At 33.1% G+C, this 13,011-nt stretch overlaps 1 protein-coding gene across 1 annotated transcript; it reads left to right on the top strand.

Annotated features, from left to right (window-relative positions):
• Nucleotides 1–5,155: 5,155 nt before the first annotated feature.
• On the top strand, nucleotides 5,156–13,011 carry LOC127242225 (serine/threonine-protein kinase 1-like). The gene is made up of 18 exons (XM_051261687.1): nucleotides 5,156–6,048; nucleotides 6,855–6,943; nucleotides 7,023–7,130; nucleotides 7,263–7,370; nucleotides 7,700–7,790; nucleotides 7,995–8,047; nucleotides 8,609–8,671; nucleotides 8,966–9,010; nucleotides 9,123–9,158; nucleotides 9,855–9,910; nucleotides 10,408–10,489; nucleotides 10,647–10,772; nucleotides 10,927–11,074; nucleotides 11,569–11,719; nucleotides 11,857–11,995; nucleotides 12,115–12,318; nucleotides 12,419–12,504; nucleotides 12,615–13,011. Exons 1-18 carry the CDS (start codon nucleotides 5,247–5,249, stop codon nucleotides 12,712–12,714), a joined length of 2,487 nt encoding a protein of 828 aa, XP_051117644.1. The 5' UTR covers nucleotides 5,156–5,246; the 3' UTR covers nucleotides 12,715–13,011.

Here is a 13,011-nt window from a genome sequence, read left to right as displayed (position 1 = left end):
TAATGTCACGGTGGACTTTGGACGACGACTAATACATTGTGACTGCAATATATTCATCAATATATGAATCTTATGTTCCCATGCATTAAGTGATGGATGTTAATAATGCGACGAGTTTGGAAAATTTTGTGTTTATCTCAAACCATTATATTTTGAAAAGATTGACAAAAGATGCAAGGAAAAATGCTTACTTAGATTTGGCAGTTTCTGATTATCAAAGTGGGGATGATTATAATGCAAGATACAAAAATTTGTGTTTGATGATGGTAAGTACAAGTGAAATAAGTAACGATAAAAAAACTGTATGACAATTTTGTCTTTGAGCTTCATTGAATTGTAAAAAATGTTGTCCAATCAACAAATAACACCATTAATTCTGTTGACCAAGTAATTACAGAAAATTGATTGGAAAAGAGAAAGAAAATTAACAATGCAGTTTTTTCGAAAGTAAAAAAAAAAAAAGTTAGTGTTAATACCAAAACAAGCTCGAAACATAAAAAAGACTAAATTGAAAAAAATGAATTGATCCACAAGTGGCATAAAAGAGTTAGATTTGTTTCCATCAATTGAAAACAAAATTTGAGCTTTTGTATATATAAATGAAAATGCATTTGATGTTATGTTTTTGTCTTTATTTTTTATTTTTTATATATGAAAAATAATTATATTTACCAGTTTGTTAATATTTTTATAAGTTTGCATCTTTGTATGAGGGGTGAAAAGATGGAAAATGTTGCTTCTATGTGCCAGCGACTGAATTAATGAACGTGGGTCTAGCATATTCCGATAATAAATTATTATTACTTCTTTGTGATATGAGATATATAAGTTTTTTTTAATCAAAGAAGTTTTGTAACTTTGTTATTTATATATAAGATCTTGATATTTGTTATTCAATATTTATTTATTAATTTTTTATTTGATATAATTATACATTAATTATTTATTGTTTTGTGTTTGTTAATTGATATTCTAAATATACTAAATAGTTATAGAAAATCACAAATTCCGGCCTTAATCTTCTTCTAAATATATTCTTTTTACAGTTCTATTTCTTCACATGTTTATTTTGTTCGTTGTAAATTCTTAATATGTCCAGCAAATTAGATTTCTTTTCATTAGCATTTTGCAAGTAACTCAGCACATAGCTTTGCTCTTTTTGCATTCAAAATATTCACATCTCTGAATTACTCCAAGACACTATTCGCAATATGACCATTGAAGTCATTTATGTACAAAGCTACCATTATACCACAGGAACAAGTATCTGGCTGTAGGATGTGATTAGAAAAAACAAATTCAAAACTTCCTTTCCACCTACAATTAGTCAATACACCACAAGCATTGAATTCTTAAGAAAAATATATTCAAAACTTCCATTCCTACCGGTCATTAGCTGAATGATGTTGAACAGTAGTTCTAAAATAATACGACAAATTTTTCATTGTTGGTTTGTCACTAATAAAACCTTCTTTGGGGTTAAGTAAATTAAAATACCATATTTTATGTCTTGATATATCAATACAAAAGAGCACCCAATGTTCATGTCGATAGTGAGAGAAGAAAAACTACAAAATTAAATAAATAAATAAAAACTAGACATTGTATAAAAGATTTCAATTCTCATCCTAAATATACTGAAATTGAACATTTTGAATTCCTTACTTAGCTAAACAAGTCATTCAAAATCAACCTAAATAAAAGAGTCATTTTCAAATCAATGAATAACACTTCAACATCATATCTTAGTAACACAAATTAGTTTTGTTAACGAAGTAACATATCAACAACAACCAATATTGTCAGATAACAAGGCTATTATGTTAGTTACCAAATAACATAACATTCTATATAAAATAAATACAATCCCGTATACTTACATAATCAACTAAAAATGCACACTTCTTTTTCCCAAGATAACTTTTTTTTTTTTAAGTACGGAGTCCATGATAAAATGATTGTCTCTTTATCCGAGACGGTTATTTTGTACTTCATGTAGTGTAATTAACTATTAATAGTGAAAATATAAATATGTCAATAGTAATATAAATTATAAATATATTAAACTAAATAATTTATACCGTCAATATACTTGATAAGAAAAACCGAGTCATTGGTTTCTTATTTGTCTCCGCTCATCCAAATTCTCTCCGGTTAAAAAAGTGAGCGTAACAATCAATTGTGGTGTCTATAATATATTGCCCTGGTGTTAAGCTTTATATTTCTTCAATTTGCATGTAGTTATTTCTGTCAAACACAATTATTTCACCATAAGCTTCGAAATCAGTTAGTGCATGCACACACAATATATCTTATTGGAAGTCAAATAACAAAGTTTCAGCCCTAATCAAAACACTTTAATTATATGAAATCTTAAATATCATATAACATACTTATTATTCCATATAAAAAATCTAAAAATATAACTAATAACAATATCAAAACTAATAAAAAATTATCATAGATCAGATAACAAAACCTCATTGTGGATTGAACTATTTATATAAGTAGAATCTACAAATAAAATGTTATCAATATATAAAAAATAATAAATATATTTCATTCATTAAATTAAATAATATACTAATAAATTTCATTTATTATAAATTACATTTTCAACATGATGATTTTTGTGTTAATTTTTGTTAGCCAATGCTTCATTTTCCAAAATATTAGCAATAAGAAAATACAATTCATCCTCAATTTCTACAATCTCTTGCTTTACAACCAAAAGTTTCTTATTTAATTCATTTTCTTGACAAAAGTACCCAACTTTAAAATCAATGCTTCCTTTTTGCGCTCGTAGGCTTGTTTTAAATTTTCAAAATTATCGAGCACTTTTATTTTCCTAAAAGATAAAAATACTATATTAGTTCTTAACATAGTAGAAGTCTTTTTTTTTCTAATTTTCTAATGCAAACATATATATTTTTAGATTACGTATGGCAAAGAAAAAACAATAATGTTCTCTACACAAAATCAGCTGAAATAAACTTCAGGTCTTAAATGTTAAGAAACAAGAAACCTTCTAGTCTTACGTAATGGGAAACAAGATGCCTATCTAGATCTATCATTTGGAATTTTACATGTCCATCACCTTATAATATAAAATGTAGCACATACTTTACAATATAATATGTAACACATACCTTATTTTCCTTGGCCAATTTATTTTTAGTTTCAATTGGAAGCTTCCAAAAATGATGAATCATATCAGCCAAGTGTATGTGTTTCTTAAAAGAGCAAATAAAGTTCCTAGTCCCATAATTTACGATCAATTAGATCGTAAAATAAATGTTGAAAATAACAAAAAAAATTAGAGAAAAATACAAAAATATGTATGTACATATTATATTGACACATTTCAAACACTTATTAGAAGATATGCATTGGTCTACAAGTTAATTTTTTGTTATCCACCAATTTACACTTAAATTATTGAATTCACCAACTTGTCTTTTATAACAGTAGCCCAATTATATCTTTAGTATCGCCAGAAGAACAAGGAACCCTAAGAATCTATTATTTATACATAAAGATGTAGATGGAACTAATAACGTCGACAAAAAATATAGGACATAAAATCTCCAAAAGTCAATAGGACGGTGCTATGTAGAAGATTCTAATATCTCTAATAACCAAGAATTATGGACTACCGTAGAATTTCTTGTATTAAGCTCGAACCGCTGGCTAATTTCATAAATTTCACCATAATAGTTCGAAGACTTTACTAAAGATATGAGATTTTTACCAAACCATGTGGGAGCACATATACTCGAGCAACATTTTTATCGATAATGTCATTCCGCCCCATCTAAAAAAACAAAATATTTTTTCTCAATGTCTCAATTTCTCGTTAAGTGAAGTAATGACTCACTATTATTTTTGTTTTTCTAACGTATAAAAGACCCTAAAAACATGACTTCTCAATATAGAATGACTTCTTTATTTTTGGACTTTAGTAACTTATTCAACTTAGCCATTTATTTGGGACTGAATACATCGGAACATGTTTAGTCATTTCTCTCTTGTAAAACAACAAAATTAAACATAACACAATCAATAAAAATATACCACAATTTAACAATAAAATACCATTATGCATGTGTCTTTTAACTACTATTATTCATTCATTTTATTCATTTTCATGAAATTGAAAAGCTGGAAATGAAATGAGAGGAAGTACTTAAGTGAAAAAATAAGAAGACAAAACAGTGGTAATACAACAAATTTAATTGCATATTCAGATCAATCACATTCAAATTAAGATTCATATTTAAATGCAGATTTTGATTCATTCTACTTTCGTTTACCAGTAGAGTAGTACATGCATTGAGTGATGAATAATGCATACCATAATAATTTCACAATCTACAATGCATACATTGGATGTAAACTCTCTCCGTTCCGATTATCATATATGCATCACGAAAATTTAGAAGGGGTATAATTAGTAAATAATTAAAAATATATTAGTAAAAATAATTATAGATTAAAATTAAAATAACTAATTAGTCTAATTAAAATTTAAGAAATTATAAATTAAAAAAATTTAAAATAAAATCAAATTGTATAACTTTTTTTCAAAAAGAAAGTAACATAAAAAATGAGACGAATTAAAATAAAAATATAGACAATATAGCGGGACGAAGGATGTATAAAAAAATAAATAAATATATGTTTAATTTAATATTTTTGAAGAGAAAAATTTAATAACTAGTAGATTTTCGAAAAAAAATCCTCTAAACAAAAACACAATTATTGTAAATATACAATATTATTATTTTTTATTTTACTGATATAATCATACAAAGTAAATGCATCCACGGAATCATCCTATAAAATTTCAATTAAATTTTTTAAATTTGTATAAGCTTGTATTAGAGTAGACATGAGAATTTAATTAAAATATAATTAATAAATAATTAAAAAATATATTAATAAAAATAATTATTGATAGTAAAAATAATTATAAATTAAAATTAAAATAATTAAATAATTTAATTAAAATTTAAAAATTTTATATTAAAATATAATTAAAATGTATAATTATATTTTGAAAAACCAGAAGAAGAAAAATAAAAAATAAAAATAAATTATACAAGTCAGTATATGGTGTAGATCGTGTAATGACGATTTTAGACTGTGGAGCAAAACTTGGACGACCTCCTTAATCTTCGCTTCCCTTCCATTCCCCTCCACAGTCCACTTTCCAGTTCGTACAGTAAAGACAACGCGGACTAAAAATGGAGCACTCGCCCATTTCACGGCGAGGACGGAGGGCCGCGCCGAAGAATTCGGACGCCTACTCCTCCGCAGTGATTCACAGCCAAGGCAACGCTGCATCGGTTCAGCCTGAAGTCGACCCGGACATCTACGCCACGACGGTGTACAAGGACGATGTCGTTGAAGAGGAGGAGTCTCTTCCTCCTTTACTCAAGCGTCTTCCCAAGGACTTCGGCCTTGGAGGCGATGATATCTCCGGCTCCGGCTCCGACTCCGGCTCCGACGATGCTGGTGGTGCATCTATATCTAGAACTATGATTGTAAAAACCGATCGGAGGAGATCGAGTTACTCTCGGAGGAATCATAATGTTTCTCCACGGTATACGAAGCCGCGGAGCGCGGCTGCAGCTCCGTTTCGGGAGAGGAGAAGCCCTGTAGACAAGATTGGGAGTGAGGATGAGGAGGAGGAGGAGGAGGAGAATACAGGGGGGTTTTCAACATTTGTAGTGAGGAGAAGAGATGATGAAGAAGAAGAGGACGAGGACGATGAGGACAGGATGGGAACGATGGTGAGGAGAGGAGCTGGTGGTGGCGGAGGGGAGACGATGAAGATGGCTGTAGAGAGTATGCAGAGGGTGGGGGAGGTTGGAGCAATGGGGAATAGAAGCCGAAGGAAAAGCAGTGGTGGTGGTGAGGGGAGTGGTGCAGGTGGGATTGCACTGTCGAGGCATCCGGGGAGTGAAAAGGTGTCATCAAGCTCGATACCTGAATGTGTAACCATGGAGGATCCTTCTACCAAGTATGAGTTGCTCCATGAACTTGGTAAAAAATTCAGTTTGTTCTCCTCGATTGTGGCTGTGTATTTGATGATATAATGTGCTTATGTAGGAGTCTGAGCTTGGAATTATAAATCTATTGCTGACATATGATATGTGGTAGTGTGTTTCATATGGACACAAATTTTAAATTATGCATCTGCCGTTGGGTTTGAAATTTTGTCTAATTTTCGTAAGCGGGATGCCTTTTATTTTGTTTTCCTCCTAATTTTAGAAAGTGGATTAGCGATCTGAAGTAAATATTGCAATGATATACATTTCAATGATTGCGATGTAGTATTTTTGTAAATCATTTTATGTATTCAATGTTGCGAATGATAGTTAATTTGGTTTAGTTAATTTAAATGATGCATCTGCCGTGTGTATTTGAGATTTCTTTGCTAGGTCTACCATTATTGTGTTTGTTCAAGATTGATATGAGTCAGGTTCACGTTTATTCCCTTGGAAACCAATAATACTATAGTTATATTTTCCTTGGAATGGAGGAGCACTGGAAGCTGCTTTATCTCGAACCTACTGTTCACATGTACTTTGATAACAAACTATTTTTGAAGTTTAAAGAGCTCAGTTTGTAATTGGGTGATGTATTACGTTAGCGGTTTTGTGTAGCTTTACCTACTAGTTGAGAGACTATTGTACTATATGGCAAGTAGAAGAAAATAATTCTCAAGAGTTTTCTGTCACGAGAAGGAACTTTTGGTTACTTGATGTATACATATGTATTTATTGTGTTATGAACTGATCAATGAATTTAAGAATTAAGATGATTGAAAGTGTTTGCTCTATAAATAGGGAAAGGTTCATATGGGGCAGTTTACAAAGCGCGAGATAGAAGGACCTCAGAATTAGTTGCTATCAAAGTGATCTCCTTATCTGAAGGGGTATGCTTATAACTTGTTATCAGTAAATTTTCTTTTTTTACTATAGAATATTCTAAAATGACATGCTACACCTCTCCAGGAAGAGGGATATGAAGAAATTCGTGGTGAAATTGAGATGTTGCAGCAATGTAGTCATCCTAATGTTGTTCGCTATCTTGGGAGCTACCAAGGAGAAGAATTTCTCTGGGTATGAGAAAGATGGAGTCTCTATACCCACGTAGTTCTGTGTAAAACATTGACCAAGGCTGTGAATCAGAGGATAAATGTTGGATTCATGTTGCGTCAAACATTAAAAATTCAATTCTTTTTTTCTTGGCAGATAGTAATGGAGTACTGTGGAGGTGGAAGTGTCGCTGACTTGATTAATGTCACTGATGAGCCTCTTGAGGAGTATCAAATAGCATATATATGCAGAGAAGCATTGAAGGTAGCAATATTTGTGTAGCTAACTAAATTCTTGGCTTACTATTTGCTGTACTATGAGCAGTAGCTGCCAAAATGTTGGTGCATCTTGTTTCAGGGGATAACATTTCGTGGAAAGTCGCAGACTGCATTTAATTTATAATTTGATTTTGGTTCTTTTAAGTATGTCCTTTATGTTACTGCTCCTCTCTTGCCTTCAAAGTTAAACATGATGTTTTTTGCTGCTTATATCTGTTTACGAAGAAGGTTATGATGTGGTGAAGGTTGATTCATACACAAACATTCAATGCATATATTTGTTTGACTGCTTCTTATGTTCTACCTCCCATGCAGGGTCTGTCGTATCTGCATTCAATTTTCAAGGTACATAGAGATATTAAAGGTGGTAATATTTTGTTGACTGAGCAAGGAGAAGTTAAATTGGGTAAGTCATATTATGATGATTCTGTGACTTGCATTCACCATATTGCCCTAAAATTTTGCACCAGAGGGGCCAGGTGTTGGGCACTCTGCCTGTTGGTTTGACCATGGGAGTCAGTTAGAAAGGATATGTTGATTCATAATTGATTTCCTGCAATATTGATTTGATATTCATGCCATCCCCTCTAAGAGCAAAAAACAATTACAGGTGATTTTGGAGTTGCTGCACAGTTGACCAGAACTATGTCTAAGCGTAACACGGTAAACTTATTTCTTTACACTAGCCTACCTGATCATGAGATTGGTTTATTTCTTCTCACTCTCTTCATTTCTTTGCCATCAAATATCAAACGATTGTACTTCGCCTTTTTGCATCTGGTTTTATATTTGCTTCAGCTTGCAGGACATCTGATGCATACCTATTTCCGACTAATTTCTTGATCCATTTAGTTGGAAGGCAGGCTAAAATTTCAAGCACTGTGTATAATTGGGATTGAAGTTGGAAAGGAATATGTAACATAGTGTTTTGGTAGTTGTGATGGGAATTATCTTTATGAGTTGTGTTCATGGGGAAAATTTAACGTCAACTTGATTTCCCGTCATATTTTTTCCCTGAGAGATCAATCTTAGCCCTTTTTAAAGGCTATATGAGAAACAATATATATATATATATGTAATGGGGCCTCCAATTTTTCTATCCAAATCCTTTAATCTGTTGCAAATATTAGTTTTTGGAATTTATTTTCAAGCAAGTTCTTAATATATTACATATATACATACATAATATATATATATATGTATGCAATATTTTTTTCTTTTCAGTTCATTGGAACTCCACATTGGATGGCTCCTGAAGTTATTCAAGAAAGTCGTTATGATGGAAAGGTATGTCATTTGTCAGTCTGGTTACACTTTTTTGGAACTAAAGTTTACACATGTAAAGTCTTAATTTTTATATTTCATACTCAGGTATATCATTTTCTGAAATATTAGGATGTGTTTTGTTTAAGATTGAAATTGAAGGTTTGATTTGAATATTGGTTTAAATAGTATTTTGATGTGATGTTTTGTGAGATGAAATAATGTATTTTTATCAAGAATTGTGTCGGATGAATAGTGAAATTTTGGTTTTGAAACCAAAAACCAAACAAACCCTTACTTTTTTCATTTCTTTCTCAGGTAGATGTGTGGGCTCTTGGAGTGTCTGCCATTGAAATGGCAGAGGTATGCTTATCAATTTGCTCTGGTTTCATGGAAATTTATTTTTACCCCATTCTAGTAGGTGCCAATTCTCAATCCTAAGCTAAATTGGTGACTGTTGAACATATTTTTCCAGGGAGTTCCTCCGAGAGCAACTGTTCATCCTATGAGAGTAAGTATCATTTTGTCTTTATCTCACTTGTTTCTTACACTAGTTTGTACTTTGATCTGCATATCTTGTCATAGTAATGTATGCAAAGACTCCATTGTTGCATATCTTGTGTCAAAGTGAATCAGTATGGTCTAATTCTGAGTCAGTAATGTGTTTCTGGAGTCTTGGTTGTTTCCATGCTCTGCCATTGTTTGCCTAAACCTTTGTTATGATGCATTTATCTCAGAGGGCCTTTTCATTGTGTTTTTTTCTTTGGTATATAATATGTGTTTATGTGTGATGAAATGTACACACTGAGAACCCTGCCAAGATGTGGAATGCTTCTGAGTTCTGGGAAATGAGAATCCATTCACTTGCCATTCTCCCATATGATTGCTTTGGGGTGCCTATGTTGCGATATGCTTTGCATCCATGCAGTGTTTTGTGATCTGCTTTGCTTGTCATTTTAATTATGTATTTCACAATTTGCATTAAAGAAGTTAAATAATCTCTTGGCATGAAATTCATTAGTTATTAACCGAGAACAAAATTGTGTACATTGGATTCTCTGAATTAGCTGCTGCAAAAGTGTTCTCCCAAGCAAGGCTTGCCAACCAATTTGTTGCGTATGCAGATATTAAGGCTAATTGTCTGAACTTTTCCTTTGCTGCATCTCATTTTTATGACATTGATTCTATATTGCAACACCTGTTGTAGGTATTGTTTATGATTTCTATCGAACCTGCTCCAATGCTCGAGGATAAAGAGAAATGGTTTGTCTTTTAATCCATCTTTAGGTTTTAATATATATATTTTCTATTTCTGATTGTTTTGTCGTGGATGATTACTTAATGGGATATGTAAATTGCTGCCTATTCTCCTGTAAAGCAGTATCTTTTGCTATTTTGTACTATATCCTGTAAGAAGCCAAATTCCTTTCTAGCAAGAGACATTTTTAAAGCTAAAGATCTATCTAAATTGAGTTATATGTGGAATACATAATATGATTAGTGTTGACCTGTACAAATTATTATAGTTGTTTCCTTTTCTTCCTTTTACTATATATTTTCTTGATCGCCCATGTTTGCAATTGTCTAATTTTCAATTTTTGGCAAACTATTGGTTATATGAATAATAAAAATCCACTACCTCACTTCGTTAGTAGTCTTTGCGACAATGCTTGAGAAATTAAAATTGTAGTCTTTCTTTTTTTTTGGTTTAGTTTGATGATATCTACTGTCATCTGGAAATTGATCACTTTTTATTGCAGGTCACTGGTGTTCCATGATTTCATTGCAAAATGCCTGACGAAAGACCCAAGACTTCGGCCTACAGCAGCTGAAATGCTGAAGGTATTTGTGATAGTGTGATGCTACGGGTATCTAATCCACCCTTTTACACTAATTTAACACCATGCTTTTTGAACACCGAAGGGTGTGCATTCCAAGTTATTAACTTTATCCTTTTTTCATCATTCTTGTGCATATTTTTTGCTATTTGCATGGATAGCACAAATTCATTGAAAAATGTCGTAGTGGCGCATCAGCAATGCTGCCGAAGATTGAGATGGCGAGGCATGTCAGGGCCATGCAGGCTAGGGATGTTGCATCAGACACTACCCTTCCAAGAGAATTGGTAGAACTAACATATATATATATATATTTCATGTGAATTTGGGAGCTCAGTTGTCAGCTACCACGATCGAATTCCATACCTTTTTCATATAATTGCTGAAGGTGACTTTGCTGTCCCTGTGATTTTATTTCATGCCTATTATTCTTTTTTGCAGCCTCCAGAAGCTTCGAAAACTACAGAAGCCATTGTCCGCACTGTTCCATCTAGACCTCAGGATGGTAGTACTGCTCGGGCAGTTCGTGTTAGTATAAATGATAAGCAGGCTTCCCCTTCCCCTGATGGCACACAAGCTGCTACTGATGGTAATCTATCACCACGTCTCTCACACTGTTAGCTTTTCCTGTATTTATGATGATTTTTCGGATTTCTGTATGAAGTCCTAAATCAATACATAAATTAGTGGCGTGCACATTTTCAACCAATTGGATCTGTCAGAACAAAGTCATGTAATTGAATTAAGCATTAATTAATAGGTATAACTAGCCCAAATATGAATTATAAAACTAGCTTTCATTCCATATCATGTAGTGAACACAGCAAGCATGACTACTAGTTTTTCAACTGTTAATCCTATTTCACCAGTACGTATTCAGCTCCCAATTTCTAAGGTAACCTTGGTTACATTGCTGCACAAACTGATGGATTTAAGGAAATGGTTTGGAGTATACCCAAAACAGTGACGAGAAATGTTGAAGCAATTATTTTCTATATGAATATGGGTTGATTATTTCTTTTATGATTAGAGATTTAAATTTTATTTGATGCCAGTTTCCCTGATCAGAATTTTCTTTACCAGGGGATTTCAGTACAGTTATAGTTCACGACAGAGTTGAAATTGTTAAAACATCTAGTCTGCCAGTATCAAAAACAGATGATTCATCTTCTGCGCCTGGACCAGTTAGAAGTGCTTCTATCAGCTTGCCTGGGGATATATCAATCGACTCAGTGTATTCATTTCTCTTTCCCTCAAACTCATATCTGTTAATTTTGATACAACTTCTTGGCTTCGACATTCTTTAAATGTCATTTGTTATAAATTGTTTCATCATATCCTAACTTGTTCAATAACTTGTCTATGTCCCAGTGCCGGCACGCAACCTGCAGGATTGCAATTACCTGCAAAAAATCAATCCGCAAAAGATCAAGAGAATATGGGCACTGTTCCCAGCTCGACAGATACTCCAGTAGGTAGCGACACTGTCAGTCGAAAGGCATTGGACAAGGTGGCATTCCCATATTTCATAACTGTTTTCTGATCATTAGACGACAATTGGCAGGCATAGTTCTTGTCTTTTCTCTTCTTTCTTGACACATTTTATATTTGCACCGTGTTGGCGGCCAGCTTTGGTCCATATACACTGCAGGTAACACAGTGCCGATCCCATTTCTGAGGGCAACGGACATATCCCCAATAGCCCTTTTGTCCAACAACGTGCTCAGCGGATGGCACAAAGATGATGGCGGAAACATAGCTGTAGAAGCAATGCAAGAACTGTTCTCTGGAGAAGCTCAGCCTAAGAAGGGTAGAAGCAGCAGACAAAGCGAGGTTTTCATTTATCTTTCATCTTCATAAACCAAACCCATTCAATCTCGGCCTAGTTTTTGTTATCTTTATGGTTATGTCGAACAATTTTTTTTCATTACAGGTGCCCCTTCCACCGAGCGTTTGCCAGAGGCTTAATTCGAGCCCAACTCTGATGAATCTAGCGCAGACATTAGCGTATCACAAGATGTGCGTTGTACCAAAACCAGCTTGATTCATTCATTCATTCATATTTGGCACCAACAAGTTGTTGCTACTGGACAATCTTATATTAGTGAATTCAATTCGTTGTTTTGTAGGTGTTACGAAGAGATGCCCCTGCAGGAAATGCAAGCAGTGCAGGAGCAGCAGACCATCCAAAATCTCTCGGACACCCTCCGAACCATTCTTCGATTGTAGATTGTAGATTCAGATGGATGGATCCAATGTTGTGTCTGAAATCTTGATTTCATTTTGGTCTTCTCCCTCCGGTTGTTTTCTTGTAAACTAGTGTTGTTTGTTTGTGTGTTGTATGTATTATGTCGCTGGCTTGAATCGAATGGTTCCTGTGGTTTGAATATAGATTTTAAATTCACAGCTAATATTTGTAGATTTGAAATCCGTAATGCTGCAAAACAAAGTTTAGATTTAACGGGACAAATAGATGTCTTATATTGGAGGGGCCATACTGATTAAATCAAATTACCATCATAATAT

Source organism: Andrographis paniculata, unplaced genomic scaffold (genome assembly GCF_009805555.1).
Source record: "Andrographis paniculata isolate CXL003 unplaced genomic scaffold, ASM980555v1 Contig86END, whole genome shotgun sequence".
Lineage (NCBI taxonomy): Eukaryota > Viridiplantae > Streptophyta > Magnoliopsida > Lamiales > Acanthaceae > Andrographis > Andrographis paniculata.
The sequence above is the reverse complement of the archived record's forward strand: the minus strand, read 5'-3'. Positions and strand labels throughout refer to the sequence as shown.